Genomic DNA, 16,238 nt, shown 5'->3' with positions numbered 1-16,238 from the left:
AGTTTATTCTTTATTGTGTGATCCTTAATTATGTTGGGGATTTCCTCCCCTTCTTTAAAACGTAGTGTTAAAGCAAAGTAACACAAATAACTATATTAAAGTAATTTTAAAATGGTGACAAAGCAATAAAAAGGAGGACATGTCAAATGGAGGCTAACGCTGCTATATCTAACTACCAAAGGGGTCTCTAGACTGCAATGCAATAGCACAGCAGAGCAGTTACACAGGAGGAAAAGAGACTCAAGATGATAAAATAAGGATGGTACTAAGCAAACCTGATTGGTAGGGTTTGTAGAAAGTGGTATTGTAGATACGGGGTTCAAGTTTAGATATTGTGGAGATGTCTCAGTGTGCTTACTTTTATTAAATCTACACAAAGTATATACATTTTGGTTTAAAATTGTTAAAGTGCATTACAAATAAAGAAGGATTTCTAGAAATCAGAGCAAGTCAGTATTAAGTTTTATAAAATAAAAGGGGTTTAAATTAAGAAAGAACAAAAAAGTATAAGCTAAACGATAGTTAAGGATAATAATGTAAAATATTCTTTAAAATATCAGAGGACTGAAAAATAAAAACCACAAGGTGGCAATGTAATTATTTTTACTGGAAAAGAAATGGCAGAAAAACTAAACAGTTTCTTTGCATCTGTATTTGATAAGGAGAATGTGACTGCATCCACAGATACCAGTGAGGATAAATTAGGAGAGATTGACATAAAAGTAGTGGAAAGTAAGTATTTGAATACGTGGACAAATCACCAGGTAGCAGTAAGTTACATCTATAAGTGATGTGAAATTACAGATGAAAATGTTCAACTGCTTATTTTCAGGAAATCTTTTTGATAATGGAAAAAGACCAGATCAGAGGAAACTATCAATATGATTCTAAAGCATAGAGATTTTCAGGGGAAAAGGCTTAAAATTCCGCACCTGTAAGTCCAATTATTATTTTATATTTTCAAGTATACTAGATTCCGCATAGAAACCAGTAATGACATGGACCTTGACCAAAAGAATGTATCGTCTGAACAGCATTTATATTAGGAAGTGTTTTAGATTATTTGTGTGTATAATTTAAGGATGCTTTTGTAAAGTTTGACACTGCTGACTATGAGATACTGCTGTCTCACCTGAGAGAGGTGGCAGGAGACTAGGGTAATGTATTAAAATGATTTGAGTCCTTCCTGAAAGGACACTCCCAACAAGTAATGATGCCATGCACCTGCACCAATAGGCCCCTCACTTGTGGGCTTCCACAAGGATCAGTTCTCTTTCTGGTCCTTTTCAATATTTACATACAACTACTAGTCACTCAACACAGACTCGAGTGCCAGCAATACGCAGATGGCACACAGCTATGCCTATCCTTCATCACATATAATCACACCACTACCAACATGATGGCCCAATGTTTGGGTGAGACCAGGTCATGGATGAAGTATAGCTAGCTGAAGTTGAACTTGAGCAAAATAGAGGTGATGCTAGAGGGAGGAGGGAAGTATTTAGAGGAATTTGCAGGCACAGTACAGTCTCCTTGGTTGAAGGTTCACATCCACAAATGGTCATTTCAGGCTATAGTCTAGGAGTACTATTGGATTTCCTCACTGATCCTGAGCTCTTAGCATTACTCACAAATGTTGCAGTGTTTCTATCATCTCCAGTTGGCTACGAGACTCCATCTCATCATGGCAGAAGAAGAGCTGGCCTCAGTTATTCAAGCCTTCATCATCTTTTGGCTGGATGACAGCAATGCGGTATACCTGGGCATGAAACCTTCAGCACTTCGGAACCTCCAACTACTATAAAACGCTGCAGCACAGTCTCCTCAAAAACAAACACATCCTACTCTCAACTGGCTCCAGACAGAATTCTCAATCAAGTTCAAGATATTGGTCCTTATCTTGAAAGCGTTCCATGGCCTGGGCTCAAGATACAACAGAATCTCAGAGTTATGAACACCTTGGGAATGGAGGTTTTCCATAACTCTGAACAAAACGTTACGTCTGTTCTTCCAAAAGTTTACAATTGAACATTAACTTAATACAGTTTCGAAACTTTACTGTGCAAAAGAAAAATGCCACCCCCCCTTTTTTAAGTAGTTTATGTTTAAGGCAGTAAGAGTAAACCTCATCTGTGAGAGAGACAGATCCTTCACCAGGACTGTTCGGAGACTTGGGAATGAACTCTCCCACAAACTAAAGATAATCACAAATCTCCCTACTTCCCAATCCAAATGCAACACACATTTATTTGACTTTGCCTTCCCTAACACACACATCAACAGGTATTTTTAAAAATAAATTTAAAAGCCCCTACTAAAACAAGACACTCCACTGCACACGCTTGTCCCTCTCAGGAGAGGATAAGAGTACAAATAGTATGTGACAGATGTGCAGTCTCATTGCTTAATGCACTACTTGAAGGCACTCAGCTACTACAGTGATGAGTGCAGTATAAAAAGTGTCACAGATTCAAACTGAAGAATTACATAAAATCTTCCATAAACACAACGCACTGTTTCAATATCAAGGTAAAAGATGCTTCTTTTCCTCTAGTTATCGAGTGGACTTTTTCCATAGGGAGAAGTCTTTGCAAATCAGACTATTGAAACAGTTGCTATGAGGATGTTTGTTCAGACTTTTAGGATGGAGTAACTGCTTTTTGACATAACATGTAGACATTTTGGGCGCATATTTAGAGGAATAGTCTCCAGAAGATACAAAACAAGGTGGCTCTGGTTAGTTGGGTCTAATCTGTCTTCTGCAGAAAGACTATGCAACCTCTCTGCAGTAGAATGGAAAGATAAGAGGACCAGACCTTGTGAGTTAGGATGCCATTGTGGTTTTTACATGTGACTAGAGAAGTGTGTGCATAGTTCAGCAACTATACGGTGTGAAAGGCGTAGTGTACGCCTGACATTAAAGAAAATGAGGCTGCATCAAGAAGCATTTACTCCTGACTAAAACGCAAATCTCATCCCAGATGAATCAGAACATTGTCTAAATCTGATGCCAATATGTCTTTGATGTTTTTCCTGTTGGCATCTGGTTTATGCAGAGCACGGAATAAAATAATTGCTTTGGTACAGAATGTGCTATTTCTGAATGGGTCTGCTAGAAAAATGTTGTCCTCACTCAACTCCCTGAATTACGTGAGATTAGATCAAATATGAAGTTTGTAAAGAAATAAAAAGCATGACGACTAATGGAATCTTTAGATTTCCATCTGTGGAAAGACCATTCCCTTTAAATCCCTGAGAGCTTTGGGTGCAGCAACTGTGGTAATTACGGACACTTCATTCTGTGACCTCACAGCTTCCAGGCATCTGTTCCGAACATTAACAATGTGTACAGTCATATGGCCTCTTATTATTCTCCATTTGATTACTATGTAGCAGATGTAAAAGGAATGAGATGCAGATGTTCCTTTCTTGAAATATTCCTCATCAGTTAAGTAAGGACAGTTTGGAAGGGCTAAGACAGCCCCATTCGGGGAACTGAAAGATATCAGAGTTAGTTTTTGGCCATCAATTAGTCCCAAATGAATATGTTTAAAATCATAAAGCAATAACGTATCAAAGCTATAGGGCCAGATTTTCAGAAGAGTTCAGCATACAGCAGCTACTGTTCTAATTGGGATGCTGAGCACTTTTTATTATCTGGACCATACTCTGGAATGAAGAGGTAAAATTTACCATCTTTATAGCAATACTAGCAATCAAGGCTATTGGCAAGGAATTCCTCTGAGAAAGCTCTTGTCTAGATTCCGAAAGGAGAGTTAAATTACTGAAAGTTCTTTTCTTATTCTTGAGGATATTCACAACCAGGTACTTAAGTATGTACTAATATTTAGTAAGCCTTACTTTAGGAATGTTCCTGGAACAGAACACAAGCACCTCAGATAAGTATTGTCCCAGTTTTATGCAAGACCAGGTACTTCTCTGCACTGAAGAAGAGACAGTGATATCTGTGGGTTGGTTGCATAAATTAGAATACCAGTAGCACACAAAAAGTGGACACCTACACTAATCCCCTGAAAGTATTAACTGGTTCTAGAAGTAGGCTGTCTTCTACCCCAATGGCAAAAAAAAGTAGGATTCTACCCCAATGACAAAAAAAAAAAATTGATCAGACAAGGGACAAACTTGCAGAAAGATAAGACTGATTATCCAATACAAAGTAGACTATTGACAAAAATTCTGTTAATCTAAGAATGATAAAAGTTTAACATTTGAAGGACCTGTAATTGCCCTGAGAGTAAAGCATACAACTGACAATCTTAGTTCTATTCCTGGCTTTGACACTGGCTTACTGAGTGACCTTGAGCTCATCACTAATTCTATGTCCCTTAGTTTCCCCAGTTCACTTGGAGATCCTCAAATGTAAGGTAACAAAGAAAAATTATTTTTGAACCACACCATAGAAACAACCCAAAATGACTGACCAAAATTGCAACTAATGAAGGAAAATAAGTCTGAGTCAACTTCAGTCCCAAACTTCTCAAAACAAATACAATTGTGCCAAGTTGCGTAACAATTCAACTAATGAAATGCTGTAATATCATTTACAAGCCGAACAGAACAATGATAGCAACTCCCACATGATGTTGGGTGTTGAAAAAAAATCCAAGAGCCCACTGGGTTTCCCAAACAAAATGCTTAATTTGGGGTTGGATTTTATTTACTAGATAAAAGATTTCTAAGCGGTGAGAAAAATAAAACCAATATCTAGACAGTTTAGAGGACAATGCACTTCAAATAGCTCTCAATCTGCTCTTCTGAACAGCTGCCTCTAAACTACTTTAACTGACATGCTCTTCTAGTTAGTAGGAATACAGCATGTAAGATTCCAGCTTGATCTCTATGCTTATGCAGAGGCAACTAGTTAACCCTTGAGTTGTTAGATTAAAGCTACTGTGTAGAGGCATGCATCTGTCTAGCGTACCATTTGGATTTTATTGCGATTACTTCTGCATCTGAGCGAAGAGAAGAAATATAGATTCATCACATATAGCTCTGATGTCATGTGAATGCTGGACCAAAAAAGAAATATTAAAGGAGATCAACAATTTGCAAGACTAGAGAATGACTAAGTATAGCTTTTTGTGCCACCAAGCTAAATTTATTAAATTTAAAAACAAACAGAAGACACTTCATACTCCTGGGTGAATTCTACACCACTACTCACGTACAGAATTTATGTCCCCCACAAATTTCTTTGCTTCCCTGCAGAAAAATGACTTTGTGATGGGGAAGCAAAGGGAAGCCACAAAAACAGTTATGCGACCCTCCCTTGCAGTATGTTTCAGGAGCCCAGAGCAGCCAGCATAGAGGTAAATCACTGTGGGGCAGGGGTTGGGACTAAGGAAGACCCAGCTGGTGGCGCCTACCTTGTGCCAGGCTCAGCTGCTAGTCCTGGCTGGGCTGGGCAGGACAGGACTTCCTCTTCCCCTGCATGACATCTGGGCCAGGTTAGACCCACCCCCAGATTTCTCTCCCAGCTGTAGGAAACTCTGCAAACTCCACAGTGATCTACCACCTCTGTACAGCCAGTGGCCTGTGTTCCCCAATGCCATGCTGGAACTTCCTCTTGGGCTTCATGAGAGATTTGGACATCAAAGAGTAAATGTTCATTAGGGTAAACAGGTTTTTAGCTGTTTAACTTTAATTAACGTTAAAGTAAGTAATTTAGCCAAATCTCTGTGCACTACACTGAAAGTTTCCCCAACAGGTACTGGATGGCATACCATTCCTCCAGAAAGGGGAGAAGGGCTTGGTATGCAGTAACATATTGGTCTCTAACAGCTATTGGCCCACCAAGCTGGAATTGCTAACAGACACCACAATACATACCTTTCAGGCTTTAGCAAGAACTCCAAAGAGAACAAATGTTTTCTAGATAAAGTAGGAAGAATAAATGTTGGTCTTAATAGATATTTTGGGACAGCATTGTCCACAGAATTTAAGTCCCAATGATTTTTGATTGTCTAAACGTGACATGACCCAAATGAGAAACTATTATTCTATTAAAAATATTCTATTCCAACAGCTGCTTCCAAAAGAGCTAAAATAAAAACAGAACTATTGCAATTAGATTAGGACACATAGCCAGAACTGCTCTCCACTGATCAAACCCCTCTCCCACAAAAACCCATACCCTTCCTTCGCATCTGTGAGGCACATGACCACAGATTAGCATTAACTGTTCTGGTAGGCAAACAACCCCAAGAGTGAAATTCATGGAAACAAAATAATATATGACAAAAAAGTTATTATAACAGCATTTGATTATTCAGTCCAATTTGTTTACTCTTCTCTACTTGTCTTTTCTAGTATGCCAAGCCCTAGTTACCCTTTACACATTCAACTCCCTCCTTGACACTCACTTTTTCCATGTTGACCACAAAAAAATAAGCCAACAAAATATGTAAGAAAAACTCTTCTGGGCTTCTCATTGTGCCATGTTTTTTTGTGACAGACTCCCTATGTGCCCGTTCCAGTCTTGAGTACAATGTCAGCACTTAAATAGTAAATAACACAGGAGATCCTTTAAGCCCCTTCTCAGAGTGCTGAGGACCACCTGATATCTCATTCTTTTGAAGACATAGCAACTATCTCTCAGGATACAAGTATCTAGCAGCATATTCAAATGCTGCCGCTATAGAATGATGTAAGGTGTTTCCTCATCAGAGACTACATGTGCTTGTTTTGTTATATTTGTACATGGCCTAGGAAAACAGGCCCCTGGCCTGGTAGGCGCTACCAAAATACAAACTATAAACAACAGCACTGTTCTGTCAGTTAGGCATACTCAGTCCCCAGAAGCCTGAGAACAAAGACAGTCTGATTTTCAAACTTGGGACCCCCACTAAAAAGAGCACACACACTATGGCAACATATTATTGACCCAAATCCTCCATTTCAATTCAATGGAGTGAAAAATGAAAATTCAAACAAGATATATCGGGTTTTTTTGTCTTCAACAACTCAGACAGACTTAACCAAAGCGGTTATAGAAAACACTGCTTTTGTGTTTTTAAATAGGGTTACCATATTTTGTGCCTCCAAATGGAGGACACTCCCCGGGGCCCCGCCCCCCGCCCCGCCCCCGCCCCAACTCCGCCCCCTCCCCTGCTTCCCGCGAACATTTAATTCGCGGGAAGCCTGAAGCAGGTAAGGGGGGGGGGGGGAGGAGGCGCGGCCCAGGCTGGCCCCCCGGCGCCTCCAGCCTGGGTCGCCTCGGGCCCTGGGGTGCCGGCCCCGACCGACCACCCCCCGCGGGCCCGGCTCCCGGCTCCCAGCCCCACGGGCCCGGCTCCCGGCTCCCAGCCCCACGGGCCCGGCTCCCGGCCCGGCGCACCCCCCGGCTCCCTCCCCGACCCCGGCTCCCTCCCCGGCTCCCGGCCCCGCCCCCGGCCCAAGACGCCCCGGCCGAGCCTCCCGATTTTCCCGGACATGCCCGGCTTTTGGGGATTTCCCCCCGGACGGGGATTTGAGCCCCCAAAAGCCGGACATGTCCGGGAAAATCCGGACGTATGGTAACCCTATTTTAAAAAAAAACTGCAATCATTAATATTTGAAAAAACAGTTCTTGCTCTTCTGCAGTAATTTTTTCCATGTCCTTTCCAATACAAATATCCATCTTAAAATACAGAGCCCCTCACAGTAAAGAGTGACATATTAGAATAGGCAGAAACAGCTCTTGCAGACTCTCAAATACTAGCATAGACCTTGGCCCTGCAAGGAGCTCCACAAAGCAGCAGAGGTCCATTCCCATGGAACAACTTGCAGGATTAGGATCACAATTAGGTTTTTCAATAGATGGCAATAGCTATGAGCCAACAGTGAGTATATGTACTTTGTGTGTCTGTCTAAACTAACTATTTACATGAGAGACTCGTCTAGTCCTTCACTTCACTCCAAACCTTTCCATAAGAATTTTCATCCTACAATACTGTTTATAAAACCCCCCAAACAGAAATTAAGACACCAAACTATACTACAGTAACTGGGTCTAGTCTATTTTAAATCTATTAACTATTAATACAAATTCTATGCTGTTTCTCCAGTCTCCTTAATAAAGCCTGGTTAGTTACAGAAGTCATAGTGCAGTGCATGTTACATGCAGAGTGTATGACGATATTTAGCTATAACTGGATAACATAAAAATCCAGTTTTAGCCTGGAATTTCTGATTTACATTGTGCAAAAAGATTTGGGGGGAGATTAAATCAAATATCTAATATTAATATAATTATTTAATGTGAATGGCACAAAATAATATGTATATGCTAAATAAAATGCATTTGGCAGAAAGAAATGACAATTTACAAGAGATTCAAAAATACCACTAAAAGACACAGTAACACATTTCTTCATTGTTTAAATTTGAGGTTACATTTCAATTTAGAATGATGAAAAGGTAAACTAATTTCTACTCACCCAAATTCAAATACAATAGAAAAAAAGCAAAGACTATCACTACACAATTGTGCAACTGGGTTTGAATGTCAAAAGACCATACAACATATTAAAGCTATTTTAAATGTATTGCCCAACTGCCTCACCCGTTCCAACAGTCTCCCCTCAGTTATGAGACGGTTGCATGAGTGCTTTCATACAACTGCTTGTGTTAATCAGTTCATCGGTCAAATAGCCAAAGGGAGCATTTCAAAGGGTAATCTGACCACAACCCCTTATATATAATACCAGATCTCTCTTCTAATTTATGACAAAATTATCAGGAATATTACGAAAGGAAGACCTAAAGCTTAACTGATAAAAGAAATACTGTAGTTTTGTAGGATTTTGTTACAAACAGCGTAAGATATAGCCATTGCCTGACAAAACTGACACATTTAAGATGTAGAATACTTACCTGAACATACAAATCAGATTCTTCCCAAGAGGGAACACATTACTTTCACAGAATCTTTATTATGACAGAGCATCAGAACCCCAGAGCATTCTGGGATTTATTTATTTATTTTTAAATCAGATGCCTACCTTTTAGCATCTTAACACCATATGCAAATTCCCTACATATGTTCAGCTTCAGATTAATTCTTTCAGAAACACATCTAATTCTAGTCCAGTTCTAGTTTGCCCAAAACATTTATATTTTCCACAAAATTTAAGATGTAATCAGAGTATCTGTCGGGGGAGGGAGAGGAGGGGGGGGGAAGAGAGAATTACATTAAATAGTTTTACCTTCAGAGTTACGTGTAGTTTTCTTGTGTTTTCGGCATAAAATCCTATAAACAAAGCAGTTAAACTGTCAGATAAGTCATGATTCAAGGCTTATTTAGTTTAATTTAAATAGCAGTACATTTCACCCCATTTACAACTCTCTAAAATTCCAATTTTGCAGTTAAAAAATGTAGACAGTCTAGCACACTGTTATATTAAACTCCATATTCACCATTATATTTTTTTTAAACCCAATATGTTTGTATTCATTGACAGTTTTACCAAGAGGGTGAAATATAAATACAAACAGAAACATGATAGATAAATAGTAGTTACATGTAAATGCCTTGTGAGGGTTTCTCTCTTATTTGAGCTTTATCATGCAATGCACAGTAGTAGTGATATGTCTTGTGACACGTTTTCACATCACAACCAATGGTTGCTCCTGGACAATGGCATAAAGAGCACATCTATAATAGAAAGAAAAATAAAATTCATGCTAGCAGTAGTTTAATACTTTTGGCTTTGGAAATAATTGGAACTAACAGGCATAAAATAACTCCCCTCCTCACCAAACAGATGGCATTACGGAGAGCAATGTATTTAGTCATACGGTCTTTATCCGCATTTTTCCCCAAGTGTCATTTTTAATTAATTTTAAAAGGAGAGATAGATATGTCAGCTACTCAATTATAAAATATAACAGCATGATAATAATTTTATCATCTTCATTATTAATGCAGTGGAAAAATAATCCAATAACTTTAGCTAAGTAAGAAGTGCCATACTGGAACAAACTTAATTTTTCACTTAGATGTTATGCTTCCAAGAGTGGGCTATACCAAACACTGATCAACTGTGGATTATACTATGAAAGAAGGAGAGAAAAGGGACTTTCTTGCTGACCTCAGCTGGCAAATCAGTTTATTCCCTGAAGCATAAGGACGAATGTTTGAAATTTTACCTTAGTTAACTGCAGCTGCCTGCCATTTTTTCCCCCCTACAACTGTCTAACCATCTTTCTAATAATTTGCTTCAGTCATATTCCATGACACTGTGGTACACAAAAGGAATTTCTCTTATTTGTACTAATACCACCACCTTTTTGTTCTTATGCTATAGAAAAGGCTACATAGAGGGCTATTGCTTTACTCTTCATTTTCCAAGGATAGGCACTTTCCACACTACTTTGTAATGGTTTCTCATTTGAGAAACACCTCTTATGCTTCTAAAAATTTTCATGGCCCTTCTTCATGTGCTGAATTAAAGGGGAAGACATACAGTCAATGTATATAATGCCCTTAATATTCACCATATTTTTTCTAGCTTCTTAACACTGCTCAAACTCTTACTGAGTTTTTGATTGATTCTGAGGTATGTTTACTGAGCTAAATATTTATATCTAATTTGTTTCCTGCAAGGTTATAACTAATTCAAAACCCATCAGCATACATGACCAGTTTAAATTGTTCCTTACAATATGCATTACCTTTCATAAGTCTATGAAGAGTAAAATTACCCATCCATCATCTTGCTTAACTGCCTTGCTTATTAGGTCCTTCTACAGTTCTTCCAATTCTTCTTAGTCTTAACTAACCTAAATAAACCTGCCACCAGCAAGTTTTGTAACCCCACTATTTACCCCATCTTGAAGTTAACTGAACAAAACAAAAAATGAGCTGAATCTTGGATCATTCTGCTATTTACCTCCCTACAAATTGAGAAAACTGCTCTATTCATACTGTTCCATTGCTCTTAATCAGTTTTTAAATCCATGGTAGGTGTCTAATCAATCCTCTGTATTTCAAGTTTCCTAAAGTTGCTCACAAGAAGTTACTTATTAAAATGTATTTACACATTAAAAATAAACATATCTATTAGTTCCCTTGTATCCACTATTTTAATTTTCATATATTTTAATAGGTTAGACAGGCACAATTTACTCTTACATAAGCTGTGAAATCTCTGGTAAAATGACAAACTAGAAGAACCTTTATATTGATTTATTGAGCTATTTCCCATTGAAATAAATTTTTTAATTTGTTGGAATGATTTTTATTGGTTTTTTAAATTCTCTATGTACATCAGGCACATGGAAAGTTCTAAGCACAAAAAAAACATTTTTAAGGGTTTCTTCTCACATACAGCTAATAGAAGCAATAATGACCTCAGATCAGCGCATTTACTGGAAATTAAGAACAAGCTGATATTACTGGCCTATTATAGCTCAACCCCTCAACTATTACCAGAAATATTCTGCATTTCTCCCATCATTGCTTTAATATGCAGAAGTAGCTTCAAGTCTTCAGTGCCTATTTGCTAAGTAGCAACATCTGCCAAAATAGGACAACTCCTTAAACTCTGTCTGCCAGCAGACAGAATTTAGTAAAAACTACCAATATGACTATTAGATTTGGAGAACCACATTGAGTGCTTTACTGCTTCTCCTATAAAGGACCAGTCAAGAATGGAAAACAAATCACTAAGTGCAACATGTTTGAAGAGAGGGCACATTCAAGCTTATCAGGACAAAACCATTTAGCCTCTTCATATAAAACTTGGACCTAGTTCAAGTGCCTGGTTTCTCTAGATGGTGTGCTTTAAGAATCCGCCCTCTTCCAACAGGTTACTGAGAGAACAAAAAAAGATTCAGAAGCACAAAGAAAATCTATATTCTCATGAATCCCAAACATACAGATCTCGTAAAACCATTTAAAAAGATTTCTTGTTGGCCCACAGCCATATGCTACTCTGCTCTTTATAAATATCAAATCTCCAATTACACCTATATTCTCCAACTAGTATAACTCAATGAAGACATAATATAATTAGAGCAAATAAAACTCCACACTGAAAAAGACTAAGCAAAGTATTGTACTGTTTAGTGACGAGGCTGTAAGTATAATGAGGTGCAACATCATGCAACTTCAGCCTCCAAAGAAAGCATCCCTGGTAAAGCCTCTTTCAGACCCCCTCCCGCATTTCTCCCCCCAAAAATGACAGTGTCTAAGGACTGTTTTAGTTATACCGTATCACTTGTTAGAAAATATTTCCAAAACCAACCATCTCCCAGATAAGAAAGATGATCATAATAATACCTAGCTCTTATATCAAACAGAAATCTGCTTAAAAATTGAGTAATGCCTTGCAAACAAACAGCAGTTCATATCACACAGTTCCGTAGCAGTTTGAGGCTAAACTAGTTTTCAGTATGTGCATCTCATGAAAAATCTGCATCCCAAGGCTCTATTAAATCATTAAAAAATTGAAGTAATAAGTATCTTGGCAGTAAAGGACAGTTTTTGGCAGTGAAACCAAATGTTGGTAAAGGAGCAGTGTTACACTTGCATAGCTCCCTGGAATGTGCTTCCATTGTGAAATCTGTCAGAAAATATTAAATAGGGAAGTAAATTTAAGAAATGCTGGTTTCTCTTTGTATGCAGCCCATTAAAAAGAACAAATTTATTTTGTTAATGAGTTTTAAAACTTGATTGGGAAAATTATGCCACATATTCACTATAAGCATCTTTATTTGCTGACAACATAAGGTGAGTGCAAGAGAAAATTTTAAGATTTGCAGTTCATTTTTAGGAATTCCAAAAATATTCCACAATCTCCAAAATAACCTATTTATATATTTGAATTAGACTATACACATTATGATTAAAATACAACAAACTGATTGCTTTAAGAAGCTTCCCATCGTTAGTCATTTGACATTTAGAACTCAGTCCTATTCCTATTGAGATCAACTGCAAAATTCCTATTGATTTCAATAAGGGATCACACCTGTTGGTGGCTATCCAGCTAACTACCATCCTACCCTTTCTCTGAGATTTACCCTCTTAGAGTTCACAGGCACAGGGAAAACATTTATTAAAAACAGATATGATACAATAGATAACTTCAGTAGTACATTGAATTACTTCATTAGATACTTTGCAGAAGTTAAGAAAATGCTACTTTTCCATTACAGAATTACAGACTTACCAGTTTAGTGCCTCTTTTTATTTCCTTTTGAACATCTTCAATAGAAAATCCACCGAGACTCTCATTATCAGAGTGTGAAGATACCAATGCCGACGAAAATAGCTGCAAGTTGTGTAAAAACAAAACTTAATTTTAAAGGGTTTCCAGTAATATGGAATAATTATTTGTAAAAAGGAACAATTTCAAAATAAAAATAAACAGTGGTATTAGTAACATATACCACTGCCACAAGTGGGCTGAAATCATTCAGGATTTCGTTTGTTTACATAATGTAGTTAACAACTCACTGCTTTAACTTCCTTTTCCTCTGTTACTTACCATACATTTGTGATGTGCTGCCACCTTCTGGTTTTCAGACATCAATAGTTGTCCACATTCATTATCTTTATTAGACCTACAAAAACCACACTTCCGTTGCCTTGAAGACCCTTTTTTCTGTCCAATTGAGCTTGTCATGATTTTTAAAATGGCTTTAGAATGACACTTCTGTCCTCACAAATGCTACAGAGAATAAAAATGTCCAATAGTGATGTTAATTTCAACTTAAATCAATTTAAGTTATATTTACTCAAGTTACTTTGTGTTTCTCTTAAAATACCTGAAACATCCACTATGTCTCAGAGTGGACTATAATTTGTCTCATACACACAGCTAGAGTATAATATATGATAAACACGTATATTGCAAAAGCTGTATTTCCCAAAATCTTTATAAGAATATGACAACAAGGCATAAAATGGTCCCCAAAGTAAGAGAAGTTATAAAATTTATACAAATGTAAAGGCTGACAGAGGAGAGGGGAAGGAGGAAATGAAAAATATAACAGGTATAGCAATCATTAGGGCTCTTAGGGAAATCCTGATGCAATACTGTCTCTCATTCCATTTTCTTTCTATTTATTCCAGAAGCACGCTGCACAGGGGGAGCTTTACCTTAGCATACAATAAAACCCATTCTACTGAACTCCTTTAGAAGCAGCAATAAAAAAAAACTAGGCTACAATCTATAAAAGCTAATAAGTACTGAATTTAAATACTCGTATTTGTAAAGATGAAGATGACTAACTGTCCTTACAAGATGAGAAGATAAAATTTTACCATTTTAGGTATTACACGGATACATTGTGGCCAGTTAAAGTCACAAACAAAGTTTTAGAGGTGAATATTTGTGACTAATATGCTGCAACAGAAACCCTTTAAGATCCAGGGCTTTTTTTTGCAACCTTACCCTAATTCTGAATATTTGAATGACAACAGCTGTTCTTATCCTAAGAAAAGTAATTTAAGATTAAACTCCACATAAATCACATACTTTTTATGTTTTACAAGCAACAGTTAAAAATACAACACCAAGGCCCCTGTTCAGCAATGAGATTCACATAGGTGGATCCACTTCAATGAGGATTCATAGACAAATCTGTCTAGGTGGCTCTCATTGCAAGTTTGGGCCCTAAAACATCCAATATTCAAGGATACACACTTTTGGGACCCATTCTAAAGTTGAAGTTTGTGTCCATTCACCTTTACATCTCTAAAAGAAAACATAACATAAACACGCTATAATTTATATAATTAACATGGTCTAATTCGAGAACCTAAGTAGCATGCTTGTTTACTGCTTTTCCTCTCTGAAGATCTGGATCTCAGTATTGTTCTGGTTACATAGGCAATGAATATGGCTCTCAGCCTTCGTCTCCAGTAGACGCCCACCTAAATCAGGAAGACCACTACATAATTCAGAACTTCTACTAAAAAAGGGCCTTGGTTATAGTGGCAGAGGCGTCGTAGGTCAGGATTGATTTGCAATTATACAACTGACTGGTGAAATTTGCATAGCCGAACTCTGCGTGGCTCTTGAAAGTGCTACAAGTTCCTCACTTTCCTAGACACTAATATCACTCATTTTTATTACAGAAAGTTGAGGAATAGTGCTAAGTTTATATGCCTCTCTATATAAAATACGGTTAAATGAAGATCCTTTTAATTCTCATGTAGTGTTATTCACAAATTTTCATAGATATAATTTAAAAACATTTTTTCTTGCCATGCTTAATACAAAAAACATTTACGTTTTGATGTACGAATGTCTTATCTCTAGTGCTTGTTCTTTTTACTGTTTCCTTTACTTCCATTTTTAACTATAAAGCAATTTACTAGATTGGTGACACATACTTGTAACAAGAATGCATATATTCTAGATCTAGCTGATTTACACATAAAAAAGTGCCAATGTGAATAAATGAGTCACACCCTTTTGCAGTGGCAGAAAACCCTTAAATGTTAAACACAAAAAATTTACTTACTATCTTTTTCTAAAGAGAAGTCAAAATAAAATAACTGTACTCCATTTATTAAACAGCAAGAAGGGCTGGCTTTTGAAGAAAGGAAAGAGACTTTCAAAATGTTCTTGAATTCTTTCAAAATCTAAATGAGATTTTGGAAGCAGGAAAAAGCTTCAGAAGAACAGAAGGAAACTATATAAAAAGATTTTTTGTTCTTAGGTCACATTCAAAAGCTTTACATAAATCATGCAATAATGGGTTGGAGATACTGTAACAATGTAAAATGCAAGAATAACTTCTGTTTTAATATAATTAATATTACAGCAATTAGATACATACACACACAAGGCTAAATGCATTCATTGTGGGTTAGCTTTAATTGGACTTTTTTTCTTTACATTGTATTTAATTTTTCTTACTTTATTTTCTTATTCAGGAACTAATTCTTGTAGCAGCAACAATGACAGTCCTTATAAAAGTAACTTAAGAAATTTAAAGTCAAATTCTGTCCTTGGATGTATGTTCACAAGTCCCATTGGCTAAAACGGGAGTCATACGGAAAATTTGGTTTTAAGTACGTCAATCACTCTTGCTGCTACATCAATAGACTCTCCCTTTTAATCTCAATCTGAATGGCAAACTAAGATTTTGGAAAATCTGAATAATTCATAACAACCATGGAAGTCAAAATGATTGCTCACTTTAATATTTTGCTTCTTGGAAGCTACTGATAAAGAAATATGCTCTTCACAGGTGGTTGAAGTCACCTAGCCTTCAGC

The 16,238-nt window shown here is 37.2% G+C and overlaps 1 protein-coding gene across 4 annotated transcripts in view; it reads right to left on the bottom strand.

Annotated features, from left to right (window-relative positions):
• Nucleotides 1-16,238, bottom strand: part of PHF6 (PHD finger protein 6) — a 37,295-nt gene that overhangs the window by 17,568 nt on the left and 3,489 nt on the right. For all 4 annotated transcript variants that reach the window (XM_034781161.1, XM_034781159.1, XM_034781158.1 and 1 more), the window contains exons 2-5: nucleotides 13,497-13,679; nucleotides 13,179-13,280; nucleotides 9,525-9,658; nucleotides 9,210-9,253 (exon numbers count right to left, since the gene is read on the bottom strand). In XM_034781161.1, the coding sequence (XP_034637052.1) occupies nucleotides 9,210-9,253; nucleotides 9,525-9,658; nucleotides 13,179-13,280; nucleotides 13,497-13,634 (418 nt within the window). In that variant the 5' untranslated portion in view covers nucleotides 13,635-13,679. The remainder of the gene's footprint in view (nucleotides 1-9,209; nucleotides 9,254-9,524; nucleotides 9,659-13,178; nucleotides 13,281-13,496; nucleotides 13,680-16,238) is intronic.

This window comes from Trachemys scripta, chromosome 9, assembly GCF_013100865.1.
Source record: "Trachemys scripta elegans isolate TJP31775 chromosome 9, CAS_Tse_1.0, whole genome shotgun sequence".
NCBI lineage: Eukaryota > Metazoa > Chordata > Testudines > Emydidae > Trachemys > Trachemys scripta.
The sequence above is the reverse complement of the archived record's forward strand: the minus strand, read 5'-3'. Positions and strand labels throughout refer to the sequence as shown.